Here is a 17,616-nt window from a genome sequence, read left to right as displayed (position 1 = left end):
ATGATTAAGGCAGCTTAAGGAAGAAAGAATTTATTGTGTCTCAGGATTCCTGAGGGTTAGAGTTCATGACCATTATGGTCAGTAGCGTAGTGGCAGGCAGGCATGGTACTGGAGGAATTTCTGAGAACTTAAATATTGAGCTAACAACCATGAGGACAAAAGGAGAGAGAGAGAATAAGAATGAATGAACATGCTGGCTCTGTGGTGGCACACAGAGGCGTGCAGCTCTCTGTGAGTTTGAGGCCAGCCTGGTCTACAGAGAGATTCCAGGACAGCTAGGGCTACACACAGAGGGACCCCCATCTTGAAAAACCAACCAACCCAACAAAAGAGTGAATGAACATGAATTGGGCCTGGGGTCAGCTTCTGAAACCTCCAAGCCCACCCACAGCAACACACCTCCTCCAGCAAGGTCACACCTCCTACTCTTTGCCAAAAAGTCCTACCAACTGGGGACTAAGCATTCAAATATCTGCACTTGTGCAGGTCATCTCCATTGAAACCACCATATTCTACTCCCTGGCTTTCCTAGGCTTGTGGCCACATCATAATAAAATGCTTTTAGTTCAATTTCAAAAGTTCCCATAGTATTTCAGTCTCAAGACCTTAAAATTCAAAGTCTCTTCTGAGACTCAAAGCAATTTCATAGCTGCAACCCCCTGTAAAATTAAAAAAGCAAATTAGTTGCTTCTGACATATTATGATACATAATATATACATTACCATCCCCAAATGGAGGAACATGAGAACAGTGAGGAAATAACAGGGCCAAAACAAGATAAACAAAACAACAACAAAAAAAAAAACCCTGTCAGGGTCAACTCCAAATCCTATAGTTCTGTATCTGATATCACAGAGCTAAGGGGCCTCTTCAGTTCCAGTCTTGACGACCATAACCCACTTCTCTCTCCTGGACTGGTTCCACTCCCTGGCTGTAGGCCTCCCTGCCCCACATCCTGTGGTTCAGGCAACCTCTAACAACTTGAAGTCTCCAATGCAATCCAGGCTTCACTCTCCCAGCTGTGTCTGGCATGGTGAATGGTGCTGGCTGAGAAGGGACAGGCTTACTGGGATGAGGGAAGAGAAGAAGGCTAGACTTGGTGGCTGACTGCAGGGAGGAAGCAGACTCATCTAAAGTATAGCACCTGCTTTTGCAGAGCTGACTGTGAAACAGTGGTCACGTATTCTGAGTTTCTTCTCAGCATTCTGAGCTTATAAGATCGTGTTCTTTTGTGGTTCTGGGGGCCTGAACCCAGCATGTTGTGTGTGTGGTGGCAGGTACTCTACCCTGAGTCTCCTCTCTAGCTTGCTGTAAAGTTATAGTTATAAGTCAAAAAGGTGAATGGAGTGAATTATGAGTGTATATATGTTAGCAGCCATAGGCATTTAAAAACATTTATTCATGATGTGCATGTGCACATGACAGTAACATGTGTGCATGTAGAGGCCAGAAGCAACTGAGAGAGTTGGTTCTCTCTTTCCCCCATGTGGGTTCAAGGGATGGAGCTCAGGCTACCAATATTAGTCAAAAAACAAACTTTTAAGGTATGTGCTCATGCCTTGTTTAAATTCAAATTAATCAAATAATACTTAGTAGCCCCATATATGATTTGAATTGATAACCACAGGATTACAAATAAGTGATGATGACCCTAGGGGAAGATATTCTCTTATGAAAGAGGACATAGTGATAGAGATGAATACTCTCTTTATGTCAGACAAATTTAAGAAAAGAAATGTGATTACAAAGACCATGTCAAGCCAGGCAGTGGTGGCCCATGTCTGTAATCCCAGCATTTGGGAGACATAGGCAGGCAGATCTCTCTGCGTTTGAGGCCGGCCTGGTCTACAGAGTGAGTTTCAGGATAACCAGGGCTACATAGAAAAACCCTGTCTTGAAAACAAACAAAGAAACAAACAAAACAAAGGCAGGGCTGAGAATACAAGTGTGAGGAGCAGACTGGAGTCTCCCGACACTGGCGTGAGCACTGATCAGAATGTCACCCTGTAGCCCTGAGCAAGCCCAGCCAGCCTGATTTAGTAATCTCTTCTGTTACCCGGTATCTTCAAGGGCGGCTGGAGCGTCTGTAGTGTTTGGGGCCTGGAGAGTGCGGGTTGCTTAACGTGTATCAGCTAACTGGGAGCAGCAGATGGCAGCCAGCTGCGTCATGGGTGTCTGGTGAGTGTTTTTAGGGTTGCTTCGGTTCCTTTGGCTAATAAAATTCTTTCCTGTGTCAGGTAGTTGCAGGCTAGGAGAGCTATCCCTGTATAGGCACACACTTAAACTCAAGCATTCTCGTGTTGCGTTTTTGCTACTCCTAAAATGACAGATAAAAGTGACTGAAAAGCCGGGAATCCCAGCGCTCAGGAGGGCAGAGGCAAGTGGATTGCTGTGAATTTGAGGCCAGCCTGGTCTACAAAGGGAGTCCAGGACAGCCAGTGGCACACAGAGAAACCTTGTCTTGAAAAACAACAAACAAACAAATAAAAAAGTGACGGAAAGTCACAATAGGATAATGCCATGTTTCTTCAGCTCAGTTTTTAAACAGTATACATTGATACATTGTAGTTATTTCTTTCTTTAAAAAAAATCACACATCTCTCTCCCTCCAGGATAATTTGTATACCTAGCTATATATTAAAAACACAATAAATTTTGTGTATTTATAATAAAATGTTTCATATCTGGTTGACTGGAGAGAGAATATGGAACCACTGAAAGAGATGGGGAAGATGGGAGGGAGGCCAATGAGAAGGGGAAGTAAAAATGACATTGCCTTCGAGGCAAACTCAGAGGAAGCTGGGTTACAGAAAGGGATGGGGAGCTTAAGAGCTGTTCACATTACTGATAGCCTCAGACTCACCTGTATCTAGGAAGCTATGCGTACCAGGCTGGGGACCAGGTTGGAAGAAGGATGCAAGGGATATGGAGGTCATGAGACTTATACACAAGAGCCTCATCCTGTCTCAGAAGGTCCTAGCAGAGTAAGCCGGGACCAGAGACCCCAGTGCCAGGGTGTTAAACCAGCACTGCATCTTAGGTCGCAGACTGCTCACAAAGGGCAAAGTTAAAACACAGATTGGGAACCAGAGAATGGGGAAAGCAGCCACAGGCGCTGTGTGGCCCAACAAGTTTTTAACAGGAAGTGAATCTACAGGGTGGAGGTGAAGATCTGCCCGGGGAAGCTGGTGCCTGGGAGAGCTTGTTTCTATTCATGCCAGGAGGGCTGTGGAATGCAGGTCTGGACAGCCTACCTTTTTGCCATCCTGCCCTTGGGAGCTTCTTTGTGAGCCGGGATGGTCATGGTTTTGATGCTGAAAGCTGTTGCTTGAACTCACTAGTAGGATGGGCATGAGATTGCTGCCTGCATTCTCCCTGTAGTCTCTTCTCTTCTCCTGTGGGCAGCCAGTCTGCTGGGCTCTTTGTCACTGACTGGGCACCCTTCCTTCTCCATTTCCACCCCTCAACCCCTGGTCTTTTGGAGCTTGGCACCCAAGAGCCAGTTGGACTAGTTCCTGCCCTGCCCAGCTTGGGTAACTCTCTAAGGCCTCGCTCAGTCTAGCCCTGCTTCTCCTGCTCTTGTATTTACCTTTCATTGATAATCAACTCGTAGATAATTGTCTCAGGGGAGGTGGCCTGGCATCAAGGATAGTGCCACGGAGGATCTGGCAGTCTGGAAGGGCTGGGCTTGAATGCTAACTTGACTAGCCATCACCGTGACCTTGGGCCAGTTGCCTCACCTGCAGCACCCATGGCTTCTGTATCTGAGAAACGGGACTGTGGAGGTAAAGCAGCTGTGGGAGGCACCCAGCAGCATGTGTGGGACAGCCGTCGCTCAGCCTTATCTGTTTCTTCCTTGTCTCCCCATGCTGTTCTCTGCCAAAGCGCCAGCTTGCAACTGGGTGACAAGCTGTTTTCCCAGGGCTCCCTGCAGCGGCAAGGTGGGGGTGGGGGAATCATGGTAGGTGAAGAGCTGTCAGTGGTGCTTTCCGGGCCCACATCCTGCTGACTTAGGAGTCTTTCGTGGGATCTTCTGGCTGTTTCTAGGTTCTCTGTTGCTCTTGCTAGGAGGTGGGGAATGGAGTGAAGCTCTCTACTCCAGAAGCTCTGAGGGCAGCTCAGCTCTTTTCCTGGTCACGGAAGAGAATAGACCGCATCCTTCCCAGACTTTGGAGGATTTTGCTGGCTGCAGAGATCCTAAGCAAAATGCAAGGTGCTGGTGGGGATCTCCCTAAAGTTTCCTACTAGTTCATAGGTGCCCACCCTGCGTCCTACAGTGTTCCAGAAAATTCTCAAGTCTCGGAAATAGGTAGGCCACCCTTGACTTTCAAACCTCATGCAGGGTGGCTGCCAGTTACTTGCTGCAGGGCCTGGCTTTCCTTTTCCCCTCACCACCCCTCCTCCCATCCTCTACCCTGACGCTTGCTGGTGCTGGGGTCCTGTCACTCCTCTGTAAGGACTGCTGGCCAGGTGTGGCCTTTCACTTGGCTTCCCCAGCACAGAGCCTCCGGCATGCAACACAGTGGCTTCCCAAGGAGCACCGAGAACACACAGGTGTCTGGGCCCTATTCTAGATCACCTTAAAAATGTGGGAAGCAGCCGTGGTCTTTGTTGGCTTAAAAATGACCCCATCAGGGCTAAATGATCCAGCGGGTGAAGACATTTGCCATCAGTCCTGACAACCTGAGTTGTCCGGAACCAGCATGGTAGGATGAAAGACCAATTCTTGCAACTCCTGCAAGTTGTCCTCTGACCACAACACATGTTCTATGGCATGTGTACACATGGACAGAAAGACAGACAGACAGTGACAGACACATACAGTAAATAAATATAATTTAAAAAATCATCCCTAATAAGTCAGCCTAGGCAACATAGTGAGACCTCATAAGAGAAAGGAAGGAAGAAAAAAGAGAGAGAGGAAAGAAAGAAAGAAAGAAAGAAAGAAAGAAAAAAAGAAAGAAAGAAAGAAGGAAGAAAGGAAACAGTCTTAGGCTCTGTAGACATTAGAGCAAGTATGGAAACTAGTTGTGTATTTCAAAATAACTAGTGGAGAGATTTTTTTTTTTTAATGTATCACAGGGAAATGAAAAAAAAATGTCCTAGAGAACAGACAAACCAGTGTCTTAATCACTTTACAGTTCCATGACAAAACATCACAACCAAGACAGCTTAGAAAAGAAAGCATTTAATTGGGCTTCTGGTTTCAGAGGGGCAGTGTCTATGCTGGTGGATCAAAGCCATGGTGGCAAAAACAGCTGAGAGCTCATATCGTGATCCGAAACTAGGCTGCAGAGAGAGACGCTGAGAATCGTGTGAGCTTCTGAAAGCTTGAAGCCCACCCCTAGTGACACACCTCTTCCAACCAGGCCACGCCTAATCTTCCCCAAACAGTTGCACCACCAAGTGTTCAAGCCTGAGTCTGTGGCAGCCATTCTCATTCAAACCACCAGAGACAGCTTAGTCTGATCACTATAATTTGTGTATGTATTGAATTGTCATGCCGTACCCCCACGATATACGGTTATTATATATGTCAATTAAAAAATAACTCTTTCCAGGTGATTCACACATACCACCTTCTGGGAGTACAAGTCCCTCATTTAAAAGTGTGAGAGCGGCCGTACAGCTCAGTGTTAAGTTATGTGCTGGGCATTCGTGGAGGGGCTAGCTTCAATCCCTAACACCCAAATAACGGATAAATTAAAGTGTTTTTGTTTGTTTGTTTGTTTGTTTTTTAAATCTTTCCTGTGTGCGGGCCATATCTGCGAAAGGGCTGTGATGGCATCCTGCCTCTGCCTTTCTTCCTGAGGCTGGGACTACAGACCCTGAGCATCAAGAGACGCTGTGCTCATGGGGATGTTCCCAGTCACGTCCTCAGGGAACCTATGGTATAGTTAGTGTGGTGAGGAGAGACATGACACATGGAAAAAATCTATAGCAGCACAGAATCCAGGGCCAGGTTTTGTCCCATCAGTGAGTTGTTGTTAAACTTGGGTCCGTTTGGGCATCCCTGAGGGTATTTTGAAATGTGTCTTCTAACTCATCCGGCTTGATTTAGACTCTGCAGTTTGAGGACGGAGCTCGAGCCAGAACGTTCTCGAGTGAGTTAGTTCCCCATGGGTTTGGGTCTGCTCCCGAAGTCCAGGATCTGTCTGCAGGTTGAGAGACAGGAGCTGTAGCTGACTAGAGTCAAGAGGGTCCTGAGCTAATCCTTCTGCTTCGGGGCTCAACACTGTGGCTCCTCCCTCCGCCACCCAACTCTGGTACCTGATGGTCTCTGGGTGCTGCTCCCTGGGCTCCTTGCCCCAGCACCTGGCTGCTCAGGCCTTTTTGTGCAACCTTGTTTGATCAGGGAGTGTCTGTCTGGGACTGTCTGTGTGCCACCATGCCAATGAGTTGTTGCCAGTGACAACCATGACATCATGACAATGAGTTGTTGCCATTAAGCTTCTCGAGCCAGTAATTGAAGCGGACACCGAGTCTCGCTGTGGGTAAAGCCTCAGGAATCTTCGGGGCGTTTGCTCCGGTGTCACCCATTTCCCCCTTGGGTGGGGAGGAGATGGTGGGCCAACAGCTTTTTAGACACTCACTTGTCATGTTTTCCTGGCTTCCTGGGGTGGAGAGAGCATTTTTTTTTTCTGTGCCTTAGAGCAGGGAAGGTGGAGCAAACACGTGACCCCCCCCAACCCTCACCCCCAGCACAGCTCTGTGAGCGGGAAGAAGCTTAAGAGGCTAGAGCAGAAGGCTGACATCCTTGAAATCTGATCTACCCCTGTCATTATGTGTGCTTTAGAGTCCAAGTTGTGCCCTGATCCCGCCTCACTCATAAGTCAAGATGGGGCTCCAGAGGCTTCTGAGGTGTGGTTTGGGGTCAGGAGAACAGGCATTTAAGGGTAACCCTGGACCCTGGTGTTTGCATCTTGTAATTAGCTTGGTTGAGGGGGCCCATGGCTACCCTGCGCTGTGCTCACCCTGTTTTCATGTAATTCTCCCGACCACCGTCTGGCACAGTTTATCTTCTGAATTTTATAGGGAAGGACCCGGCTTCAGTCAGACATGTTAAGGCTACAGTTAGAACGAAGCGGTTCGGGCTCCTGCAGTTAGAGTGGGCTGCTGCTTCCGGGAGACCTGAAAACCTTTGGCTCCACAGGTCCCTGGCCTGTGAGGATGGCCACAGTGAGGGTGTGGACACACAGGCTTGCTTCTGCCATGCAGCAGCGAGGAGTCTTTGCCTAGTGTCGTTCACAGCCCCTTAGCCATTCTCTCCCTCCTTTTGGATATGGTGGCTCCTTTGGATTTTTTGGGGGGAGTGGAATTTTTACTATCCTTCTTAACACTCTAGAGAGTTCTTTAAATTTTTTTCAGAAGTCATTATAAAGTTTAGAGGGTGCACAAATAAAACGAGTACTAATCCAAGCACTGAAGGGTAGGTTTTATTTATTTTTGTAGAACTTGGGCTGATAGCCAAAGCCTCGTACATACTCTACTACCGAACTATACTCTCACCCCCTCAGAGGCATTTTCCAGATTGAATATTTCGTGTGTAAAAGGTGGCAGTTGAGTTTTTTTGTTTTGTTTTTGTGTTTTTTTGTTGTTGTTGTTTTGTTTTGTTTTTGTTTTTAGGTCTTTCACTGAGACTCAGGGTTCTTTCACATGGCTGTGTTATTCTTTTCTGTTTTCTCATAAAAAGAAAATTTGACACATGGAATTTACTGCAGAGAGATGTATGTTAAATTTGGACAACAGGACTGGGCACCGGACACCTGTAATCCCAGCACTCGGGGAGGCAGAGGCAGGAGGATCTCTGTGAGTTCCAGGCCAGCCTGGGCTACAAAGTGAGTCCAGGATGGCCGCAGCTACACAGAGAAACCATGTCTTGAGTACAAAACAAACAAACAGCAATGGATAACAGGCTAGAGTGTTCTTCCCAATCTAAGATATTCCTTTCTTTTAAACTTTCTTTTAATGAAAAAAATCTATTATTATTTTACTTCATGTATGTGGTGTTTTGCCTGCATGTATATGTGTGTACCATGTGTATCTGGTTCCTGTGAAACCACAAGAGGGCATCAGAGCCCCTGGAACTGGAGTTATAGATAGTTATGGGCCACCATGTAGGAGCTGGGAGTCAAACTGGGTTTTCTAGAAGAGCAGCAAGTACTCTTAATCCCCTGGGCCATCTGTCCAGCTAGTACAGTTCTCAAGGCAGCCTTCTAGAACTGTAGGTCATTCCACTGTTAATCCTTAGGTAAATTTACTAACTTTTCTTACCAAGATTCTGTTCCTTTCGTTGCTTTGAGATAGCCCCGCCTGTGCAGGATAATGGTGTTAGTTTTGGAGCTGCAGGCTCAGGTTAAGGGAGTAGATTCCCAATGGACTCTCAGGCTATGGGGGTGGGTTCTCAATGGACTGTCAGGCTGTGGGGGGGAGGTTCTCAATGGCCTTTCAGGCTGTGGGGGTAGGTTCTCAGACAGACTTTCAGGTCTATCTGCTGGGAACTTCATTGGTGTGATTTCTAATGTTGGACACAACCTTGGTGTATTGTCTGTCAACATGAGGAAGTCAGGAAGGGTCTGTCATGGGAGAATGTTGCTGACCCAGAATTTGGAGCTCCTTGTTTTGTTTCTGTATCATGTTTTGCAGTTCTGAGATGGAACCCAGGGCATTGTACATGTCAGGCATTTCCCACTGCTCTGAGTCCTTAGCCATTCTGGCTGCATTAGTTGTACATTTTCTTTGTAGTTTTTATTTTTGTGTTCAGACAGTTTCATTTGGCGTGGATTATAGTCCTGTAAAGTAAGCTTAGAGGCACACACACACAAAAAAAAAAAAACCCCTGCATCATCTGAGTTTGCATCCTATGTGTTCAAAATGAATATTGAAATGACACAAAGAGGACAAAGCCAGCCAGATCGGAGCAACCGTGCAGAAAAGATGTCCTAGGCCAAACTTGCAGAGTGTCCCTAGGTGCCAGGGAGATTCCGTACTGAGGTCCTTCCCTGCCTAAACTCCACCTCATCCCTGAGTTATGAGGGTGGGGCTGTGGGTGGAACACTCCTAATCTGGAAATGGGAAATGTTCCCAAACCTGCAACTCCCTGAGTGCCGATGTGATAACAAGCAGGATGCTCTACACCCAGCCTCGCGTGGCCTTTCGAAGTCAGAACACAAGGAACCTAAAATCACAATCTCCAGGAAATCTGTATAACGGTATGTGAAGCACAAATGGAATTTTGTCTTCAGACTTGAGTCCGGTCCTCAGGACTTCTCATTTTTTATGTAAAAATTTTTAAGTGCCCAGTTGTGGTGTCATATACCTGTAATTTCATCACCCAGGAGGCAAAGGCAAGTGGTCATAATAGTACTATGCTAATTCCTCATGCCCACCCCCGAAAAAAAAGAAAAAATAGGGAAAAAACAAACAAACCCTGAAATCAAAATCTCAAGCATTTTGGTTTAAATAAAGGTACTCAGAGTGCCTCTGTTTCATTTTCTTGTTTTGATTTTGTTTTTTTTTTTTTTTTGGGTTTTCAAGGCAGGGTTTCTCTGTGTAGACTTGGCTGTCCTGGACTAACTTTGTAGACCAGGCTGGCCTCGAACTCATGGCGACCTGCCTGCCTCTGCCTCCCTGAGCGCTGGGATCAAAGGCATGTGCCACCACCCCTGACTTTGCCTCTGTTTTTTATAGCAGGGGAAACCAGGGCTCATTTACAAGACTTCACAGCACATGACTAAGCGCTGTCCTAGACTAACTCACCATAAGAAGGCAAGGGATGTTGTTAGTGTTACTGTGTGGGCCCTCCCTCTGCAGCCCCCCCCCCGAATTATCACCAGCACCTTGTAGGTAAGCAAGGTAACTTGCCCAAGGCCGCAGTGGCACTGACTGAACCAGGACACTGGGTGATCTCTTACTGCTGCTTTGGGGGCCTCACATAGCACACATCTTAAGAAAACCCCTTTGTCTTCCAGAACCTGGCAGTTGGGGCAGGAGCTGTTGGATCTTTGCAGCTGACTTACATCTCAAAGGTAATGTTGGTTTGGCATGCTGGGAAGCCACGTTCTTGAAGCGGGTTTAATGTCCAAGCAAGAAGAAGTTCTGCATCCCGGAGGTGTAAGCCTTTGGGAGCCTTCACGGCCATTAATTACCATGTTTCCCTTTCCTGGGCAGCCTGTGGAAGGTCTGCTGTCTTGCGGTGGTGATCGGCAGTGGGGAGGGTGCCCACAGCCTCTTACTCTTCGGATGAGCCAGCTAGTCACCCCTCCAGACCTACGGGAACATTTGAGATACTCTCTAAGAGGAAAGGTTTACTTTGGGTCATGGTCTTAGTCATGATTTTGGGGCAGCACGATGTCACAGGTAACAGAGAGCAGCTTCTTCTTACCTCATGGCTAGGAAGCAAATTATAGAGGGGCCGGGCACCTCTAATGTCTCCTCAGGGTATCCCTGATCACTTAAGGACCTTCCATGTAGTCCCACCTGAAGGTTCAGCTATTACCACTGGCCTTTGGGAGGCGTTTCTTTTTCTCTTTTCTTTCTTTCTTTCTCTTGGTTTTTTAAGACAGGGTTTCTTTGTATAACCTTGGCTATCCTGGACTTGCTCTGTAAACCAGGCTGGCCTCCAACTTAGAGATCTGCCTGCCTCTGCCTCCCTGAATGCTGTAATCACAGGCATGCACCACCACGCCTGGCTCTAGGGAGGCATTTCACATCAAAAATAAAGCACCAAGTAGGGTGTAACTTTTTTATTTTTTATTTTTTATTGTAACTGGGACAGAAGGACAGAGGAACAATCATCGTGATCCAGTATTCTCTCAAAGTGTACCATTAATGAGCAGCAGCTTGGACATGGGCTCGGGCCCCCTGGAATTGTACCAGTTCTCCAGGCAAAATGCTTGTGAAGGGGGGTGCTGCGAATACCCCCTAGAAGAGGCCCTAAGATATTCCAGGACCACAGTCAACATCTGGGTACCTTCTGGGGAGCATGGCAGGCCCCTGGGCAGTCTGTGCCCCCCACGTGGTGTTCATGTCCTGTCCTCCTGGTGATGTGGGTCCAGTCAGTGATGCTGAATTCAGCTGTTTTGAGCAGCCCCTCCCTGGGGCAGCCACTGTTGCTGACCCATGATGTAGCCCTGATTTAAAAAAAAAAAAAAAAAAAAGAAGCCAGGGGATTTAGGTCCAATTCAGAAAGCCAGGGGAGAGCCAGATGGCACCCAGCCAGCCCCAAAGCCACGGAAGTCCCAGAAGTCCGTCCTCCCTCACAGGGGTCCCTGCTTTCTTCCCTGGCCCTCCCGTTCTACGGACTCTGAGGACCTAAAAGCTAGGGGTTGAGCTAAGAAGCCACCAGCTCCACTTGGTGACAGATTTAAGGAGCTCTCTGAGAGCCTCCCACGTCCTGAGAGGGCTGGGACAGACTGACTTACCCCGGCCTGCCAGCTGTGCAGGCAGAACCCGGCAGCCCCATCTCAGTGTGGAGGCAGAAAAGACACGGGCAGTGGCTGAGCTGATTAGAGAGGAGATGGTGGCCTCAGGGGGAGAACATGGGTTAAAGTGCAGCTTTGCTAGCACAGCTGCAGGCAATTTGTGCATGCCTTTTGATAAGAAATGTGGCCGCCTGTCCAGGCCAGGGCAGCCCAGCCCAACCCCCTCTCCCACCCCACTCCCACCCCCATAGGGGCCCTTTCTTCTCATCTGCTGTGAGCTCATTAGGTCATTTCTCCAGAAAGAGAATTGAGAGGGAAGGGGGAGCAGAGAACCCTGTCAAAAAAAATGAAAACCGAAACCATCGCCTATGTGAGGGTTTGGGGAGACTTTTTTTTTTTTTCTTTTGGCCAGGGAAGGAGTGAATATAATCCTCTTGCTGAATCATGATTTATAAGTGCAGTTCATTCGAGGCTTTCAGTATTCTCTGCCTGGCTGGCTGCCTCATTTAGAAAGGATGACCTGACTTTCTGCCCTTCCCGAGACAGGCAAGCCCGCACGAGTCTGTAAAAAACCCACAACTGCCACTGGGTTAGGTCACAGATTGCTGAGTACCTTAATTCCAGTTGACCCACTGCCAGAACACAAACCCAGGTCCTGGTAGTCTGAGATCCTGAGTCCTTATTTTATTTTCTTTTTCTCCCTTAGCTTTGGGTCACTCCCAGGGTTGAGCCTCGGCCCAGTGTCAGATGGGCTGGTTTGCTTTGTCCCTGAAGGCTATCGTGGGGAAATGGGGGATGGCAGAAGGGTTGATGGGGGTGGGGGTGAGGCATAGGGTGGTGAGTAGGGGAGGGATCACCCAGAGATGGAAGTATCTGATTCCAGGGCATCATGGCAGCAGAACCAGTCTTTGGGCAAACTAGAAAAATAACAGCCTGGCCTGTCTTGGCATTATAGCCCTTCTCTCCTAATCCAGACATCTTTACACAGCCAACTCCCAATCCTGCCCTGGTTGGGCCTATCTTGTGAGGGTTTCTTGATAGATAACAGGTCCTTCTAAGATGCTGGTTGTTAACTGTTTGTGGGGGCGGGGAGCAGGAGGGGCACGGATACTCTAGAGTAGTGGTTCTCAACCTATGGGTTGAGATCCCTGGGGGGGGGGCGATAAACGACCCTTTCCCAGGGGTCACCTAAGACCATCAGAACACACAGATCTTTACATTACAGTTCGTAACAGTAGCAAACTAACAGTTGTGAGGTAGCAGTGCAAATGATTTTATGTTGGGGATCGCCACACGTGAGGAACTAACAGTGTCAAAGGGTCGCAGCCTGGGGAGGGCTGAGAACCACTTCCCTATAGAGTTCAATGAAGAGTATTGGCTTACTTTCCAGAAAAACCTGTACCAACTTCACAGGCCTCTGATGATTGTGTCGGTGGCTTCTTACTGTGTTGCCCTTAGTGCCTCCTTGAGGGACAAGGTCTCCCCAGACACCGGAGCAGCGCTTTGAGCTCTCCCAGGCTTTGTTCTGCTCTTGTTCCTTGTACTGGAGAGGCCCCAGCTCCACTTCCGGCCAATGGCAGACAGGGTGTGGTTGGTCCTCTTGGTGCCCTGCTGCCTCGAGCTCGGGTATTTGATCTGATAATCAAAAGCGCCTGAGGCTGTAGAGCTGCCAAGTGGCTCTTCTGCGTCACCCCGAGGGGGCCCCTTAGGCACCCTTCCCTTAACATCCCAGCCCCCTCTTGCTTTTGGCGTGCTCACGGGACCTGCCAGTCAACCACCGTTGGGCAGTGAGTGACTCAGTTGTGGCCGCCCTGTGGTGTGAGCGTGTTTGTGCCTGGGCGCCCTCAACTTAGGTCAGACTGTTGGAAGTCCTCACCCGCCTGTGGCCGCACTGCTTCTTGCAGATCCTCCTCCGTTCTCTTCCTGTGTTTAAAGATGGCTGCCGCAGCCTGACACTGTCACCAGCAGGTGGCAGGTAGATGGGGTTGGGGGCGCAGTGCGTGCTTTTGTGGGGGGGCAGACCAGAGTCAGTGTCCAGCGACAGCTCTTCTCTGTGGACATAGCCACGGGTGGACAAATTAGTGTTTCGCTCCTGCTGTCCTGTGTCTGTGAGGGTCCCGTCTGTGGAGGCTCTCAGCGCTCTTCCACAGCTCCTCAGGACAGAACTGGGATCAGTCCCGTTAGTTTGGCGATGAACTGCATTGTCCAGCAACCCATGCTAAGCCGTGGGGCTGGGACTCACGGTAAATGTACACACGTGTGGACCTCCGGACTGCAGAGTGCACACACAGAGACAAACAAGCAGAAAGCCACACGTTGACTTTGGAAGCTTCAGTTCTCACGATAAGTGCAAGCTCAGCAGTTTCCCAGGCTGACTAACCAACGCAGTGAGCGTGATCATTCGTAATCCTTGCAGGGTGAAAGGGTCAGCCAGTGTGGCTCCATCCGGTTGGTGATGCCCCAGACACCGGAGAGAGGATCTCTGGGACCAAGCTTTTCAGTGCCACCCAAACTGCCAGCTGGAGTTGGCTGGTGGGATTCAGGGGCCAGAATACAGCAGCTCTGTGACACGCAGGGTTAATGCAGGAGCCCAGCCCAGTGCATGCGGGTGACAGGAAGCTGCCTGGGAACACAGACACTGAGGGTCACAGCTGGGAAATGAGTCTGCAGGTCAGCGACTGGCTTGCCCTGAACCCCAGGAAAACAAGGTGGCTTAGGGCCTGCACTGCCAGCCTTGGAAATGTGGAGCGTGTGGGCGCGGCTGCATCGGGTTGTCTGTCCGAGCTCAGGTCTGTGGGCTCCCCTGCATACTTTCTAGAACTTCCTTAGGCTACGTGGTCTCCACCTCACTTCGGGGTTCTCTCATCGATACAGTGGATTGAACACACACGCACACGCACGCACGCACCTATATATTATCTGTCTCTCCCTCCCCTGGTGATCTGTGCAGCGTTGGGATTCTGCTAGTAGGAAGGTCAGCAGCAGCAGATGGAGTCTTCAGAAACAGGGGTCATGGTGACATCTTGTATGTTTTAAGTACCTGTCATTGAGGTTGATGTAATGTCATGCAGACATGTAATTTTTAACATGGAAATGCAATGTGTGGTTTGTTTTTAAGGTTGGAAGCTAGGCAGGTTTTTTTGGGGTCCTATTTTAAGTAATAATAATTATTAATAAAATAATATAACATAATTATTCATATCATATTAATATAACTATATGATAGGATAATAATTAATAATTGATATATCAAAAAATTATTATTTATAACGTTATTATTATTGTATGTGCATGTGTAGGTGTGTGGTTTGTTTTAAGACGGGGTCTACCCATGTAACTCAGGCTAGCCTGAAACTTACTGTGTGGTCTAGGATGACCTTGAAAGTTAGGATCCTTTTGTCTCAGCCTCCCAAGTGCTAGGCTTACAGACACTGCTGCCTGGCCAAGCATAACAGTCCTCCTTCTTGAGCAGATTCTATATGGCAGTGCAGCCAGGTCCCTTGCTTTCACTGCCGTGTCCGACGCTTGGGTTAACTCCACAGGAACATGGCCTTGTCAGTCCTTCTCTGACAGAACATGTAATGGAGTTCGCACACCGGTGATTTGAGACTGATTCCGAAGCAAGCCTCAACTATTTATCTTTTTGATATTTTATGGGGTGCCACCTCAGTTCCTGGCTGAGTATTTGGGGCAATGTTAGTTTGGGCTAAGGAATCAGGGTGGGTCTCTAGGAAGACTTTAGGAGCAAGAGCCTAGAGACCAGTGTTTCAGTCATCATTAGCTCTTAGCAATGGTGAGCCTCAAAGAGACATCACCCCCACTTCCGACTGGGGGACTGAGAGAACAGTGTCCAGGGCATGTGGATGAGTTCTGTGCAGGTGCTGTATCTCTAGGCATCCCTAGCGAATGGGCTGTGTGGAGTGCTCCAGGGTGTCTGGACCAGCACCCATTTGGTGGATAATCACCAGATCTTTGTAGGCTGTGATGGAACTCGAGCCTGAATGGTGCGGCTTCCTGTGCAGACACTCAGTGATGCCTATGCAAGGGGTGGCATTGCAAAAGCTAGCTGAAGCACACCAGTTCCCATCTACTGTTGACTGTACCCAGGCAAGCGCCCTCTGGGCTACCGGAGTGTTCATGGCCACCGTAGATAGCTAGGCCTTTGGGCAGCATATCTAAATGCAAGCATACCTGCCACCACCTTTCTACTCTGGTTGGAGTTTATATGCCCAAAGTACCTTCAGTTGGGAGACTGGGGAAAGGGGTTAGCTCTTGAAAGCATAGGAGAAGCATGCTGGAGTGAATGCAACTCTGTTGGATCTTGTGGCTCAGAGAGAATCTTCTCCAGATCCAGTGGCTCATAAAGTTGTTCTTGCAGAGACAAAAATCAACACAGGCTTCAAGATTCCAGTTATGTGGATGGTAGAGGGACTGTCAGTGGAAATGGGTACAGCGAGCTGCTAAGATAGTGGTTTCCAACATGTGGGTCTTGGGAGTCAAACAACTGTTTCAAGAGGGTCACTAAAATTATCCTGCATATTAGAGATTTACATTTTGATCCATAATAGTTGCAAAATTACAATTATGAAGTTGCAACAAAATAATTTTATGGTTGATGGACACCACAGCATGAGGAACTATATTAAAGGATTGCAGTGTTAGGAAGGTTGAGAACCACTAATCTAAGGAGCAGGACTGATCACGCCAGTTTTTGGATTTTGGTTTTTGTTTTTCAAGACAGAGTTTCTCTGTATAGCCTTGGCTGTTCTGGATTTGCTTTGTAGACCAGGCTGGCCTTGAACTCACAGAGGCCCACCTGCCCCTGCCTCCCAGACTAGTGGGATTACAGGTGTACAATGTCAGTTTCTTAAAGAATTGGGGGCAAGACTCAGTTATTGGTCTTCAAATGTACATGCTTGATAAGTTCTTTTTATGTACAAAGTATTTTCAAAGTCAGCCTTTTCCGCACGGTTGGAGACACATTCACTTCTCTCTTGTCTCCATTTGACGTAGGTGAGCATCGCTACCCCAAAGCAGAAACCCAAAACTCCATTCTGCTTCGGTAAGTACTGAACCACAGCGGGTTTTCTTTTCACGGTGACAGCTTCTTTTCCATGGAAAAGCCCTGTGATCCCACGGGAACTGTGTGCCATGTGTCTGAGTGGCTTAGATAATGGTGATGTTCCGTGTGCCGGGTAATGCCACTGCAAAGATTATTAACAACTTGAGATCAGGCGCACAAGGGCTGGCAGCATTTAGCCGGGCTGGCAGCATTTAGCCAGGCTGGCTTCTGCCTGTTGTCTGCCTCCTGCCCTTCTTTCTCTTTCTCCCCCTGCCCAATTTTCTTTCCCTTCCTCCATGCTCAAACTGGCCTGGAACTTTGCCTCTGCTGCACCCAGACTCCAATGTGCTGGGATTACAAGCTGAGCTATCATGCGTGGCTGTCTTTCTGTTTTCTTGATGCCAAAAAGAAGGTAGAAAACATCTAGCAGGAGCTGGAGAGATGGCTCAGAGATTAAGAGCACTGGCTACTCTTCCAGAGGTCCTGAGTTCAATTCCCAGCAACCACATGGTGGCTCACAGCCATCTATAATGAGATTGTGAGATCTGGTGCCCTCTTCTGGCATATAGGTGTACATGCAGACAGAACGTTGAATTAAAATGAAGGAAGGAATATTGAGGGTCTCAAGATTACCAAAGAGTAGAAGTTGGGAGGACGGGGGTTAGTGGCGTGGGAAGCAGAGCCCCTCTGTCAATGTCTCAAGCCCCTCAGCTTTTGCTGAGCCCGACAGATCAGTCACTGGTTACGAGGCCTCACTATCATCAAATGCTGGGGCATTTCTGTGTGGGGCATTTCTGGGGCAGCTCTGAACATGGGCTTCAGGGAGGTGGGGCTACTTCCTGCTTTGTCACCTCATGTTCTCAGCCATTTAGTGGGTACTCAATAAGTATTTGTCTCCATGCAATGACTTCGTGGGTTCTTGTGATCCATAAATCCTGACCTGGTTGCCTTTTCCATCCTTTCCCGTTGCTTTTACAGTTATCAATGCCCTGTCTCAGAGATATTTTCTTCAAGCAAATGACCAGAAAGATCTGAAGGACTGGGTAGAAGCTTTGAACCAAGCCAGCAAGATCACCGTACGTACACTTTGTGTTCTCTCCGGGAGTGGAAGGGCTGTGTCCCAGCTTGTG

At 48.3% G+C, this 17,616-nt stretch overlaps 1 protein-coding gene across 4 annotated transcripts in view; it reads left to right on the top strand.

Annotated features, from left to right (window-relative positions):
- Plekha2 (pleckstrin homology domain containing A2) overlaps positions 1-17,616 on the top strand; it is a 58,526-nt gene that overhangs the window by 20,359 nt on the left and 20,551 nt on the right. For all 4 annotated transcript variants that reach the window (XM_021657378.2, XM_021657379.2, XM_021657380.2 and 1 more), the window contains exons 3-5: positions 9,973-10,029; positions 16,438-16,486; positions 17,465-17,562. In XM_021657378.2, coding sequence (XP_021513053.1) covers positions 9,973-10,029; positions 16,438-16,486; positions 17,465-17,562 — 204 coding nt within the window. The remainder of the gene's footprint in view (positions 1-9,972; positions 10,030-16,437; positions 16,487-17,464; positions 17,563-17,616) is intronic.

Source organism: Meriones unguiculatus, chromosome 4 (genome assembly GCF_030254825.1).
Source record: "Meriones unguiculatus strain TT.TT164.6M chromosome 4, Bangor_MerUng_6.1, whole genome shotgun sequence".
Taxonomy (NCBI): Eukaryota; Metazoa; Chordata; class Mammalia; order Rodentia; family Muridae; genus Meriones; species Meriones unguiculatus.
The sequence above is the reverse complement of the archived record's forward strand: the minus strand, read 5'-3'. Positions and strand labels throughout refer to the sequence as shown.